This window comes from Physella acuta, unplaced genomic scaffold (assembly GCF_028476545.2).
Source record: "Physella acuta isolate Inbredline_101_S28 unplaced genomic scaffold, ASM2847654v3 ptg000275l, whole genome shotgun sequence".
Lineage (NCBI taxonomy): Eukaryota > Metazoa > Mollusca > Gastropoda > Physidae > Physella > Physella acuta.
The window spans coordinates 366,930-383,779 of NW_026731794.1; the positions used below are offsets into that span (position 1 = coordinate 366,930).

General features: G+C 44.9%; 1 protein-coding gene across 3 annotated transcripts in view; it reads right to left on the reverse strand.

Annotated features, from left to right (window-relative positions):
- The window catches only part of LOC131939338 (tyrosine-protein kinase ABL1), a 42,281-nt gene extending 25,448 nt beyond the window's left edge, over positions 1 to 16,833 (reverse strand). For all 3 annotated transcript variants that reach the window (XM_059297588.1, XM_059297586.1, XM_059297585.1), the window contains exon 1: positions 16,485 to 16,833. In XM_059297588.1, coding sequence (XP_059153571.1) covers positions 16,485 to 16,596 — 112 coding nt within the window. In that variant the 5' untranslated portion in view covers positions 16,597 to 16,833. The remainder of the gene's footprint in view (positions 1 to 16,484) is intronic.
- Positions 16,834 to 16,850: the final 17 nt, after the last annotated feature.

Here is a 16,850-nt window from a genome sequence, read left to right on the forward strand (position 1 = left end):
CCGACATAAAGTCCAAGCATGACCTTGACAACAACAATCTACGTGCCCCGAGAGTATGAATGAAACCTTGAAGCAATGATTGAAAAACCCCGAGAGTATGAATGAAACATTGAAGCAATGATTGAAAAACCCCGAGAGTGTGAATGAAACATTGACGGAATGATTGAAAAACCCCGAGAGTATGAATGAAACATTGAAGCAATGATTGAAAAACCCCGAGAGTGTGAATGAAACATTGACGGAATGATTGAAAAACCCCGAGAGTGTGAATGAAACATTGAACCACTGCCAGCCACCAAACAGATAGTGACAGATGGTTCAAGCCTCGCTCGTTAGCCCGAGTGTGGCAGTCTGGCGGGTGAGCTATGTGGCAGGTAACGGCCCAGGTAACCACATACCTACACGGGCAATGGGTTATCAACTAGATAAACAGGTAAACACTCAAGGTGGCTCGTCTTGCTTGGCAATCAATCAGTCAAGTTTCAAATGACATGAGCCATCACTGTGACCTGCTGATGACATGAGCCATCACTGTGACCTGCTGATGACATGAGCCATCACTGTGACCTGCATATGACATGAGCCATCACTGTGACCTGCAGATGACATGAGCCATCACTGTGACCTGCTGATGACATGAGCCATCACTGTGACCTGCTGATGACATGAGCCATCACTGTGACCTGCAGATGACATGAGCCATCACTGTGACCTGCAGATGACATGAGCCATCACTGTGACCTGCAGATGACATGAGCCATCACTGTGACCTGCAGATGACATGAGCCTTCACTGTGACCTGCTGATGACATGAGCCATCACTGTGACCTGCTGATGACATGAGCCATCACTGTGACCTGCTGATGACATGAGCCATCACTGTGACATGCTGATGACATGAGCCATCACTGTGACCTGCAGATGACATGAGCCATCACTGTGACCTGCTGATGACATGAGCCATCACTGTGACCTGCTGATGACATGAGCCATCACTGTGACCTGCTGATGACATGAGCCATCACTGTGACCTGCTGATGACATGAGCCATCACTGTGGCCTGCTGATGACATGAGCCATCACTTTGACCTGCTGATGACATGAGCCAGATTACGTCATTAAACAGTAGGATGGAAACTAAAGGCCAATGCAACAACCGATGTACGATATAGCTAGATGTGCTGGATGTGTTACATACGTGCTGGGTTGTGTTACACACGTGCTGGATGTGTTACACACGTGCTGGATGTGTTACATACGTGCTGGATGTGTTACACACGTGCTGGATGTGTTACACACGTGCTGGATGTGTTACACACGTGCTGGACTGGATGTGTTACACAAGTGCTGGATGTGTTACACACGTGCTGGATGTGTTACACACGTGCTGGACTGGATGTGTTACACACGTGCTGGACTGGATGTGTTACACACGTGCTGGACTGGATGTGTTACACACGTGCTGGACTGGATGTGTTACACACGTGCTGGATGTGTTACACACGTGCTGGACTGGATGTGTTACACACGTGCTGGATGTGTTACACACGTGCTGGACTGGATGTGTTACACACCTGCTGGACTGGATGTGTTACAGACGTGCTGGATGTGTTACACACGTGCTGGATGTGTTACACACGTGCTGGACTGGATGTGTTACACACGTGCTGGACTGGATGTGTTACACACGTGCTGGACTGGATGTGTTACACAAGTGCTGGACTGGATGTGTTACACACGTGCTGGACTGGATGTGTTACACACGTGCTGGATGTGTTACACAAGTGCTGGATGTGTTACACACGTGCTGGATGTGTTACACACGTGCTGGATGTGTTACACACGTGCTGGACTGGATGTGTTACACAAGTGCTGGATGTGTTACACACGTGCTGGACTGGATGTGTTACACACGTGCTGGATGTGTTACACACGTGCTGGACTGGATGTGTTACACACCTGCTGGACTGGATGTGTTACAGACGTGCTGGATGTGTTACACACGTGCTGGATGTGTTACACACGTGCTGGATGTGTTACACACGTGCTGGACTGGATGTGTTACACACGTGCTGGACTGGATGTGTTACACACGTGCTGGACTGGATGTGTTACACAAGTGCTGGACTGGATGTGTTACACACGTGCTGGACTGGATGTGTTACACACGTGCTGGATGTGTTACACAAGTGCTGGATGTGTTACACACGTGCTGGATGTGTTACACACGTGCTGGATGTGTTACACACGTGCTGGACTGGATGTGTTACACAAGTGCTGGATGTGTTACACAAGTGCTGGATGTGTTACACACGTGCTGGACTGGATGTATTACACACGTGCTGGACTGGATGTGTTACACACGTGCTGGGCTGGATGTGTTACACACGTGCTGGACTGGATGTGTTACACACGTGCTGGACTGGATGTGTTACACACGTGCTGGACTGGATGTGTTACACACGTGCTGGACTGGATGTGTTACACTCGTGCTGGATGTGTTACACACGTGCTGGATGTGTTACACACGTGCTGGACTGGATGTGTTACACACGTGCTGGACTGGATGTGTTACACACGTGCTGGATGTGTTACACACGTGCTGGACTGGATGTGTTACACACGTGCTGGACTGGATGTGTTACACACGTGCTGGATGTGTTACACAAGTGCTGGATGTGTTACACACGTGCTGGACTGGATGTGTTACACACGTGCTGGATGTGTTACACACGTGCTGGATGTGTTACACAAGTGCTGGATGTGTTACACACGTGCTGGACTGGATGTGTTACACACACGTGCTGGACTGGATGTGTTACACACCTGCTGGACTGGATGTGTTACACACGTGCTGGACTGGATGTGTTACACACGTGCTGGACTGGATGTATTACACACGTGCTGGACTGGATGTGTTACACACGTGCTGGAGGTGTTACACACGTGCTGGATGTGTTACACACGTGCTGGACTGGATGTGTTACACACGTGCTGGACTGGATGTGTTACACACGTGCTGGATGTGTTACACACGTGCTGGACTGGATGTGTTACACACGTGCTGGACTGGATGTGTTACACACGTGCTGGATGTGTTACACAAGTGCTGGATGTGTTACACACGTGCTGGACTGGATGTGTTACACACGTGCTGGATGTGTTACACACGTGCTGGATGTGTTACACACGTGCTGGACTGGATGTGTTACACACGTGCTGGACTGGATGTGTTACACACGTGCTGGACTGGATGTGTTACACACGTGCTGGATGTGTTACACACGTGCTGGATGTATTACACACGTGCTGGACTGGATGTGTTACACACGTGCTGGACTGGATGTGTTACACAAGTGCTGGATGTGTTACACACGTGCTGGACTGGATGTGTTACACACGTGCTGGATGTGTTACACACGTGCTGGACTGGATGTGTTACACACGTGCTGGACTGGATGTGTTACACACGTGCTGGACTGGATGTGTTACACACGTGCTGGACTGGATGTGTTACACACGTGCTGGACTGGATGTGTTACACTCGTGCTGGATGTGTTACATACGTGCTGGATGTGTTACACACGTGCTGGACTGGATGTGTTACACACGTGCTGGACTGGATGTGTTACACACGTGCTGGACTGGATGTGTTACACACGTGCTGGACTGGATGTGTTACACAAGTGCTGGATGTGTTACACACGTGCTGGACTGGATGTGTTACACACGTGCTGGACTGGATGTGTTACACACGTGCTGGACTGGATGTGTTACACACGTGCTGGACTGGATGTGTTACACACGTGCTGGACTGGATGTATTACACACGTGCTGGACTGGATGTATTACACACGTGCTGGATGTGTTACACACGTGCTGGATGTGTTACACACGTGCTGGACTGGATGTGTTACACACGTGCTGGACTGGATGTGTTACACACGTGCTGGACTGGATGTGTTACACAAGTGCTGGATGTGTTACACACGTGCTGGACTGGATGTGTTACACAAGTGCTGGATGTGTTACACACGTGCTGGATTGGATGTGTTACACACGTGCTGGATTGGATGTGTTACACACGTGCTGGACTGGATGTGTTACACACGTGCTGGATGTGTTACACACGTGCTGGACTGGATGTGTTACACAAGTGCTGGATGTGTTACACACGTGCTGGACTGGATGTATTACATACGTGCTGGATGTGTTACACACGTGCTGGATGTGTTACACACGTGCTGGACTGGATGTGTTACACAAGTGCTGGATGTGTTACACAAGTGCTGGATGTGTTACACAAGTGCTGGATGTGTTACACATGTGCTGGATTGGATGTGTTACACACGTGCTGGACTGGATGTGTTACACACGTGCTGGACTGGATGTGTTACACAAGTGCTGGATGTGTTACACAAGTGCTGGACTGGATGTGTTACACACGTGCTGGACTGGATGTGTTACACACGTGCTGGATGTGTTACACAAGTGCTGGATGTGTTACACACGTGCTGGATGTGTTACACACGTGCTGGATGTGTTACACACGTGCTGGACTGGATGTGTTACACAAGTGCTGGATGTGTTACACAAGTGCTGGATGTGTTACACACGTGCTGGACTGGATGTATTACACACGTGCTGGACTGGATGTGTTACACACGTGCTGGGCTGGATGTGTTACACACGTGCTGGACTGGATGTGTTACACACGTGCTGGACTGGATGTGTTACACACGTGCTGGACTGGATGTGTTACACACGTGCTGGACTGGATGTGTTACACTCGTGCTGGATGTGTTACACACGTGCTGGATGTGTTACACACGTGCTGGACTGGATGTGTTACACACGTGCTGGACTGGATGTGTTACACACGTGCTGGATGTGTTACACACGTGCTGGACTGGATGTGTTACACACGTGCTGGACTGGATGTGTTACACACGTGCTGGATGTGTTACACAAGTGCTGGATGTGTTACACACGTGCTGGACTGGATGTGTTACACACGTGCTGGATGTGTTACACACGTGCTGGATGTGTTACACAAGTGCTGGATGTGTTACACACGTGCTGGACTGGATGTGTTACACACACGTGCTGGACTGGATGTGTTACACACCTGCTGGACTGGATGTGTTACACACGTGCTGGACTGGATGTGTTACACACGTGCTGGACTGGATGTATTACACACGTGCTGGACTGGATGTGTTACACACGTGCTGGAGGTGTTACACACGTGCTGGATGTGTTACACACGTGCTGGACTGGATGTGTTACACACGTGCTGGACTGGATGTGTTACACACGTGCTGGATGTGTTACACACGTGCTGGACTGGATGTGTTACACACGTGCTGGACTGGATGTGTTACACACGTGCTGGATGTGTTACACAAGTGCTGGATGTGTTACACACGTGCTGGACTGGATGTGTTACACACGTGCTGGATGTGTTACACACGTGCTGGATGTGTTACACACGTGCTGGACTGGATGTGTTACACACGTGCTGGACTGGATGTGTTACACACGTGCTGGACTGGATGTGTTACACACGTGCTGGATGTGTTACACACGTGCTGGATGTATTACACACGTGCTGGACTGGATGTGTTACACACGTGCTGGACTGGATGTGTTACACAAGTGCTGGATGTGTTACACACGTGCTGGACTGGATGTGTTACACACGTGCTGGATGTGTTACACACGTGCTGGACTGGATGTGTTACACACGTGCTGGACTGGATGTGTTACACACGTGCTGGACTGGATGTGTTACACACGTGCTGGACTGGATGTGTTACACACGTGCTGGACTGGATGTGTTACACTCGTGCTGGATGTGTTACATACGTGCTGGATGTGTTACACACGTGCTGGACTGGATGTGTTACACACGTGCTGGACTGGATGTGTTACACACGTGCTGGACTGGATGTGTTACACACGTGCTGGACTGGATGTGTTACACAAGTGCTGGATGTGTTACACACGTGCTGGACTGGATGTGTTACACACGTGCTGGACTGGATGTGTTACACACGTGCTGGACTGGATGTGTTACACACGTGCTGGACTGGATGTGTTACACACGTGCTGGACTGGATGTATTACACACGTGCTGGACTGGATGTATTACACACGTGCTGGATGTGTTACACACGTGCTGGATGTGTTACACACGTGCTGGACTGGATGTGTTACACACGTGCTGGACTGGATGTGTTACACACGTGCTGGACTGGATGTGTTACACAAGTGCTGGATGTGTTACACACGTGCTGGACTGGATGTGTTACACAAGTGCTGGATGTGTTACACACGTGCTGGATTGGATGTGTTACACACGTGCTGGATTGGATGTGTTACACACGTGCTGGACTGGATGTGTTACACACGTGCTGGATGTGTTACACACGTGCTGGACTGGATGTGTTACACAAGTGCTGGATGTGTTACACACGTGCTGGACTGGATGTATTACATACGTGCTGGATGTGTTACACACGTGCTGGATGTGTTACACACGTGCTGGACTGGATGTGTTACACAAGTGCTGGATGTGTTACACAAGTGCTGGATGTGTTACACAAGTGCTGGATGTGTTACACATGTGCTGGATTGGATGTGTTACACACGTGCTGGACTGGATGTGTTACACACGTGCTGGACTGGATGTGTTACACAAGTGCTGGATGTGTTACACACGTGCTGGACTGGATGTATTACACACGTGCTGGACTGGATGTGTTACACACGTGCCGGGCTGGATGTGTTACACACGTGCTGGACTGGATGTGTTACACAAGTGCTGGATGTGTTACACACGTGCTGGACTGGATGTATTACACACGTGCTGGACTGGATGTGTTACACACGTGCTGGGCTGGATGTGTTACACACGTGCTGGACTGGATGTGTTACACACGTGCTGGATGTGTTACACACGTGCTGGATGTGTTACACACGTGCTGGACTGGATGTGTTACACACGTGCTGGACTGGATGTGTTACACACGTGCTGGACTGGATGTGTTACACAAGTGCTGGATGTGTTACACACGTGCTGGACTGGATGTGTTACACAAGTGCTGGATGTGTTACACAAGTGCTGGATGTGTTACACACGTGCTGGATTGGATGTGTTACACACGTGCTGGACTGGATGTGTTACACACGTGCTGGACTGGATGTGTTACACACGTGCTGGATGTGTTACACACGTGCTGGACTGGATGTGTTACACAAGTGCTGGATGTGTTACACACGTGCTGGACTGGATGTATTACATACGTGCTGGATGTGTTACACACGTGCTGGACTGGATGTGTTACACAAGTGCTGGATGTGTTACACAAGTGCTGGATGTGTTACACAAGTGCTGGATGTGTTACACATGTGCTGGATTGGATGTGTTACACACGTGCTGGACTGGATGTGTTACACACGTGCTGGACTGGATGTGTTACACAAGTGCTGGATGTGTTACACACGTGCTGGACTGGATGTATTACACACGTGCTGGACTGGATGTGTTACACACGTGCTGGGCTGGATGTGTTACACACGTGCTGGACTGGATGTGTTACACAAGTGCTGGATGTGTTACACACGTGCTGGACTGGATGTATTACACACGTGCTGGACTGGATGTGTTACACACGTGCTGGGCTGGATGTGTTACACACGTGCTGGACTGGATGTGTTACACACGTGCTGGATGTGTTACACTCGTGCTGGGTGTGTTACATATCGTGTGCTATGCACGAATATGCTCCCATACACTCGTGTTTACGAACTCAGAGATTTACATCCCCCCCCCCCCCAGTAAAAGAGTGGCCAGAGAAAGATCAATAAATCACGTCTGTCAGCTAAAGGAAATCATCCAAGAAGATACCCCAGCAAATCATGTCGGTGTTATCAACTCTTGTATTACGGAAGTAAAACAACAACTAATCGTATGGGCCATTGTTTATGATTGGAGCACACAGTGAAAGAGAGAGCATGAGGAGAGCAAACGTTAGACCTGACGCTGGCTGGCAGGCAGGCAGAGATGACTAAATAGATAATTAAGGCACTCACCTGGCGCAAGGGATAAGTCAATAAACAGAGCGCCATTCAAGCCTAGCACGCCAGGGGGAGGGAGGGAGAACTCGAGGCGTGGTTAGACAGTCTAAATTTCCCGTCTTAAAACTAGAAGGAAGGGAGAAGATTGGGCCGTCTTCAAGTGGTTGTCTGCCCGCACACACACACACACACCCTGCACGTGCTCTTTGTCCTCACCGGCAGGGGCGAGAACCGCAACCGTTGCCTACCAGAGCTCTAACCTACTACACGATTGTCTACCCTGGATTTGTTACCGGCACTCCACAACTCCTGGCTAGATAGACACGCTCAAACATGCTCAACTACAATGTCCAGTATAGCCACACCCCAACATGCTCACCTACAATGTCCAGTATAGCCACACTCCAACATGCCCACCTACAATGTCCAGTATAGCCACACCCCAACATGCTCACCTACAATGTCCAGTATAGCCACACTCCAACATGCTCACCTACAATGTCCAGTATAGCCACACCCCAACATGCTCACCTACAATGTCCAGTATAGGCACACTCCAACATGCCCACCTACAATGTCCAGTATAGCCACACCCCAACATGCTCACCTACAATGTCCAGTATAGCCACACCCCAACATGCTCACCTACAATGTCCAGTATAGCCACACTCCAACATGCTCACCTACCATGTCCAACCATCACTGGCACTATCAGTCCCCAACCATCATTAACATCACCAACCATCATTAACATCACCAACCATCTAACCATCTCAGCACTACTAGCAGATCAATTGCAACATGACCATCATTTGCTAACTCAAAGTGTGAAGCTGAATGGATGTCCCACAAGAGCAAACCTTCAAGCAAACACTAGTGATAGCATCAACACTCAGACAATCTATGGATTTATCACACAGGGGGCAGCGCTGAGAATTTGACAAGTAACTTGTTTACATTCCTTCAAACTAAACTTGTATTCACATTTTTAATGGCTGTGTTTGTGTGCATGTGTGTATGTGCTACTAGACAGGTTGTAAATAAAAGCCTAAGCCCAAACGAAGCAATGATCACTGCACTCCAGTGTACCAGGAAGTGGTCTAGCCCCCTACATACATGGCTTTGTATAGGATTGAAACAATGGCTTCCCCACTCAAGCCAGGCCTGGTTGGGGGCAGTGGAATGTCCAGCTGAGTTGGATGGTGTCCAAACACAAGTGGGAGCTAGACAAGTTAGGAATCTGGCTGACCCTCCCCCTCCCCCCCCCCCAGTTCTAGGTCAATAGTGTCTGTCATCTGCCTGCCTGGTCAGACAAAATTTCATGGTGGACCACATGGATGTAACCACATGACTGAAGATGTAACCACATGACTGGAGATGTAACCACATGACTGGAGATGTAACCACATGACTGAAGATGTAACCACATGACTGGAGATGTAACCACATGACTGAAGATGTAACCACATGACTGGAGATGTAACCACATGACTGTAGATGTAACCACATGACTGAAGATGTAACCACATGAGTGGAGATGTAACCACATGACTGAAGATGTAACCACATGACTGGAGATGTAACCACATGACTGAAGATGTAACCACATGACTGGACATGTAACCACATGACTGGACATGTAACCACATGACTGAAGATGTAACCACATGACTGGAGATGTAACCACATGACTGGAGATGTAACCACATGACTGGAGATGTAACCACATGACTGGACATGTAACCACATGACTGGACATGTAACCACATGACTGGAGATGTAACCACATGACTGGAGATGTAACCACATGACTGGACATGTAACCACATGACTGGACATGTAACCACATGACTGGAGATGTAACCACATGACTGTAGATGTAACCACATGACTGGAGATGTAACCACATGACTGGACATGTAACCACATGACTGGACATGTAACCACATGACTGGAGATGTAACCACATGACTGTAGATGTAACCACACGACTGGAGATGTAACCACATGACTGGAGATGTAACCACTGCCATGACTGGAGATGTAACCACTGCCATGACTGTAGATGTAACCACATGACTGGAGATGTAACCACACGACTGGACATGTAACCACATGACTGGAGATGTAACCACATGACTGGAGATGTAACCACATGACTGTAGATGTAACCACACGACTGTAGATGTAACCACATGACTGGAGATGTAACCACATGACTGGACATGTAACCACATGACTGTAGATGTAACCACATGACTGTAGATGTAACCACATGACTGTAGATGTAACCACATGACTGGAGATGTAACCACATGACTGGAGATGTAACCACATGACTGGACATGTAACCACATGACTGGAGATGTAACCACACGACTGGAGATGTAACCACATGACTGTAGATGTAACCACATGACTGGAGATGTAACCACACGACTGGAGATGTAACCACATGACTGGAGATGTAACCACATGACTGGAGATGTAACCACGTGACTGGAGATGTAACCACATGACTGGAGATGTAACCACATGACTGAAGATGTAACCACATGACTGGAGATGTAACCACATGACTGACCACATGACTGGAGATGTAACCACATGACTGGAGATGTAACCACATGACTGGAGATGTAACCACACGACTGTAGATGTAGCCACAAGGATGTAACCACATGACTGGAGATGTAACCACATGACTGGAGATGTAACCACAGGACTGGAGATGTAACCACAGGACTGGAGATGTAACCACATGACTGGAGATGTAACCACATGACTGGAGATGTAACCACATGACTGGAGATGTAACCACATGACTGGAGATGTAACCACATGACTGTAGATGTAACCACACGACTGTAGATGTAGCCACAAGGATATAACCACATGACTGGAGATGTAACCACATGACTGGAGATGTAACTACATGACTGGAGACATAACCACATGACTGGAGACATAACCACATGACTGGAGATGTAACCACATGACTGGAGATGTAACCACATGACTGAAGATGTAACCACATGACTGGAGATGTAACCACATGACTGAAGATGTAACCACACGACTGGAGATGTAACCACATGACTGTAGATGTAACCACATGACTGAAGATGTAACCACATGACTGGAGATGTAACCACAGGACTGGAGATGTAACCACATGACTGGAGATGTAACTACATGACTGAAGATGTAACCACATGACTGGAGATGTAATCACATGACTGGAGATGTAACCACATGACTGGAGATGTAACCACAGGACTGGAGATGTAACCACATGACTGGAGATGTAACCACATGACTGGAGATGTAACCACATGACTGGAGATGTAACCACATGACTGTAGATGTAACCACATGACTGAAGATGTAACCACATGACTGGAGATGTAACCACAGGACTGGAGATGTAACCACATGACTGGAGATGTAACTACATGACTGAAGATGTAACCACATGACTGGAGATGTAACCACATGACTGGAGATGTAACCACATGACTGGAGATGTAACCACAGGACTGGAGATGTAACCACATGACTTGAGATGTAACCACATGACTGGAGATGTAACCACATGACTGGAGATGTAACCACATGACTGGAGATGTAACCACATGACTGGAGATGTAACCACATGACTGGAGATGTAACCACATGACTGGACATGTAACCACATGACTGGACATGTAACTACATGACTGAAGATGTAACCACATGACTGGAGATGTAACCACATGACTGGAGATGTAACCACATGACTGGAGATGTAACTACATGACTGGAGACATAACCACATGACTGGAGACATAACCACATGACTGGAGATGTAACCACATGACTGTAGATGTAACTACATGACTGGAGACATAACCACATGACTGGAGACATAACCACATGACTGGAGACATAACCACATGACTAATAGAAGCTTTTGTTGCTAAAATATGTAAACGGTCTGATGAGCGACCACAGCTTTATTAAAGAAAGCAAATTAGTTTTAATTTATTATTTTTAGTGCAATATAAAGCTTGTTGCTGTAAATGTAAAGGTTTTTTTATATATATTTTTATTTTCTACTTTTTAATAATTCTTAATTTATGAAGTTGACATGGCTAAAAATATTTGCTTTAAAACGCCACCAGTAGCTCGTGACATCTAAGAGACTATGATCTACCTCATGAAAACCACTAGATCTACCGGCTCTACCATTGTAAACGTTATCGTGAACCACAGCTCTCCAGACTGTCAGGGTGATCGCGTCTAGATTGTTATCTCCCCTTATGTTATTGAATATAGTAGTCAATTGAGGGATTTAATTTTGTTATCTTTCCTTAGTTTTAAAACCATTTAATAGATTTTCAATTTTTAATTAAACATCTAATTAAATAAAAAAAATTGATAGACTAGTAAGCTGTATTGTCAATGAAGTATATTGTATCTGAAAAGTTTGAACGAAATCGCTGCATTAGAGGTGGGTCAAAATTGAGTTGCAAGATTTGCTACAAACAGATGTTGCGAACTAAATAAAAGCTTGTAAAAATTGCTTGTGTTTACATAGTCAAGATATTCACCTTTCAACTTTCAACTTTCACACATGTTTATAGAGGTCTCAACAAAAAGTATCTGCTGCATACATACATACAAAAATATCATTAATATAACTGGTCAGCTATGAAAGCATGTCGTATGACATACAAACACACATGTTAGCAATAACATTTAAATTGGCTAGCTATGAAAGCTTGTAATAATTCCTAACACCGAAGGATATAAAATCATAGTAACAAACCCTATGACAACATTTAAAACAGTTAAATGCCATGCAAATATAACAAAGCCACAGTATGTCAAAACATCATTCATGACAACATCCAATGTATTCCATGTGGAATATTGCTAACTTTAAGTCAACAAGCAACAAATATTGGTAGATTGCGATGAGAAACATATAACGGAGACAGTATCTGTAACAAAACATCCCAACTTTTACAAGAGACAGAAATGACAAATGTGCACATTCTGTCATTTCCATACATACTTTGTAGGTCTTGTATCATTTTCACCAGCCCCAACCCCCACCACTTTGGTAATAGAACAGACAACCCCCACCACTTTGGTAATAGAACAGACAACCCCCAACACTTTGGTAATAGAACAGACAACCCCCACCACTTTGGTAATAGAACAGACAACCCCCACCACTTTGGTAATAGAACAGACAACCCCCACCACTTTGGTAATAGAACAGACAACCCCCACCACTTTGGTAATAGAACAGACAACCCCCACCACTTTGGTAATAGAACAGACAACCCTCACCACTTTGGTAATAGAACAGACAACCCCCACCACTTTGGTAATAGAACAGACAACCCCCACCACTTTGGTAATAGAACAGACAACCCCCAACACTTTGGTAATAGAACAGACAACCCCCAACACTTTGGTAATAGAACAGACAACCCCCACCACTTTGGTAATAGAACAGACAACCCTCACCACTTTGGTAATAGAACAGACAACCCCCACCACTTTGGTAATAGAACAGACAACCCCCACCACTTTGGTAATAGAACAGACAACCCCCACCACTTTGGTAATAGAACAGACAACCCCCACCACTTTGGTAATAGAACAGACAACCCCCACCACTTTGGTAATAGAACAGACAACCCCCACCACTTTGGTAATAGAACAGACAACCCCCACTACTTTGGTAATAGAACAGACAACCCCCACCACTTTGGTAATAGAACAGACAACCCCCACCACTTTGGTAATAGAACAGACAACCCCCACCACTTTGGTAATAGAACAGACAACCCCCAACACTTTGGTAATAGAACAGACAACCCCCACCACTTTGGTAATAGAACAGACAACCCCCACCACTTTGGTAATAGAACAGACAACCCCCACCACTTTGGTAATAGAACAGACAACCCCCACCACTTTGGTAATAGAACAGACAACCCCCAACACTTTGGTAATAGAACAGACAACCCCCACCACTTTGGTAATAGAACAGACAACCCCCACCACTTTGGTAATAGAACAGACAACCCCCACCACTTTGGTAATAGAACAGACAACCCTCACCACTTTGGTAATAGAACAGACAACCCCCACCACTTTGGTAATAGAACAGACAACCCCCACCACTTTGGTAATAGAACAGACAACCCCCACCACTTTGGTAATAGAACAGACAACCCCCACCACTTTGGTAATAGAACAGACAACCCTCACCACTTTGGTAATAGAACAGACAACCCCCACCACTTTGGTAATAGAACAGACAACCCCCACTAATATGATGTTACACAGTTCCATATTCTCTCATTTTTTCCTCTACAAAATGTGTATGGTGAAGCTGTGAACTCATATGGTTAAACATAAGGTATAACACAATAAATAAAATAAACTCTAGAAACAAATAAGTGAGACAATGGTGCACACAATTAAGATATTAAAAATGTATTTAATTCATGCAAGTAGGAATAGGTACAGAAACAGCACCTCTAATAGAGAGAGATGGAACATACATTCCTGTTTTCTACCAGCTCATTTTATGAGGGTCCATTATTTTTGCTGTGATGGGTTACCTAATTAGGTTTGAACTCATTATTCTCAGTAGGTACAACTCTCAAAATTGTGTGTGAATTGTGTGTGGCGGGGCAATTCTAGTTTTCCTTGTTTTGAAATTAACAAATCTGTATGAATGTTGTTAGTTAACTAAGGTTTTGTGTGTTAATTCTGAGAGAATTTTTTTTGTACTTCAGACCAACTTAGTACCAGAGTTATCTGTCATATTTAATCAAAACTTTTCACTCATTTTGGTAAGTAGTATCACAGTGCTAGGAAATATAGCCCTTTTTTTCTATGACCAGTGCAGGGACTTTTGTTAAAAGAAATAGTTATGAGCTTACTTAAATTTCATGCTAGGCTATGTCTAGGGAAAAATGAAAAGTATTAAAGCAATAGAAGTGGAATATAACAGGTCAACTTGCAACTGGCATAAACTATTTTGTCTACCCTTTTGTACTGTTATACACACTTCAGTTACAGTTGAGTTAATAATGCAGAATTGCTAATTAAGTCAAAATGGAGATGCGAGTCACAAGTAAATTCAATACAGTTGTAATTGGAGAACTAAATGGTACCTTCACATAGATAGAAATGCAAGTCACAAGTAAATTCAATGCAGTTGTAATTGGAGAACTAAATGGTACCTTCACATAGGGATGCAAGTCACAAGTAAATTCAATGCAGTTGTAATTGGAGAACTAAATGGTACCTTCACATAGAGATGCAAGTCACAAGTAAATTCAAAGCAGTTGTAATTGGAGAACTAAATGGTACCTTCACATAGAGATGCAAGTCACAAGTAAATTCAATGCAGTTGTAATTGGACTAAAAAGTAGATGGTACCTTCACATTCACACCATACATGCAGTCTAAAAATTATCTACTAAAATGTAGTTATCAACGTGTAAATTTGATTGATACACTACATATTTACTTCATACAAACAGGCCTGGTAAAATAAACAAATGACTAGTTTAGGATCAATAATTTTTAGAACAGAATGAATTTATCAATTTATCGTAATTTTTGTTACTTGATACAGGTACTTATTTGCTAGTAGGCAAGATATAGATCTAGGATGTTTTTGTTATATAGGCCTTATAGCCTATAGACAGGCAAAAAGCATTAGTAAAAAGAAACTTGAGTAGGCCTAATTAGTAAGCTTAATTATATTGCTGTGATTGAATTTTTAAAAGTACAATAAATAAGTAACTATGTTGACTGGTAGACCTTGAAGTAATTAGATCTCTATAGCCTACTAAACAAATTAGACCTAGTCGCTTTAAGTGCTTAAGTAAGAGGCAGGGAAACTGAAAGGTTCACTAGGCCCAAGATCTAAACATTTAACAAATTAACTTAATAAAATATTTAGGCTAGACTGATCAAAGTTATACGATACTTAAATGCAAATTAATTTTATTTAGGCTACAACGTTAGTTGACCAATACTACTGCAGTAAATAAATAATTAAATAATTGGCCTAGGGCATGCCTACTCAGATTCATCATTTTTTAACTTTAACAAGACACAAGATCTAGAAAAAAAATTCTAGATTCTAGTCAATGGTACAGTACAAAGGCTAAATAATAAATTAGGCATTCAGAGCAGTTTAATTTTTTGTCAAGATCCACACCCCAGATGGAGAACTCACTCTACCAACAGTAACACACTGACATGACATCACCACATCAACATCATTGTCATCATCATCCCTGATCCTGTGTCTGTTGGAGTGAACTGCTTCACTACCCCCCTCCCTCCCACAATGAGAACAATGACATTAAAATTTATACCTGTATGATCAGCAAATATGTTTCCTTGGGAACCTCTTGACTCCTTTGTAGCTTTATTTTTACTTGTTTTTCCGGAACTTGGCTTTGGTTCCTTCGAATTTGGTGCTCCCATTTCTCGCCTCTCCAGTGGGCTTTTGTTTGGCTCAGGCTGCGATGATCAGTCGCAAATTGAGCCCTTAAACTCGCAATAATCCAAAGCGAACTACATATCCAATACGAATAAACAAAAACAATTACTTAAACTGAAATAATTAAACACTCCATTACACAAAATAATAGGCGTTGACACGCCTTTGTTCAACTCTCAGCACAAAACCCTCCACTTCCTCTCTCTATCGGTGGTGGCCATGTTTGATCAGAAATACT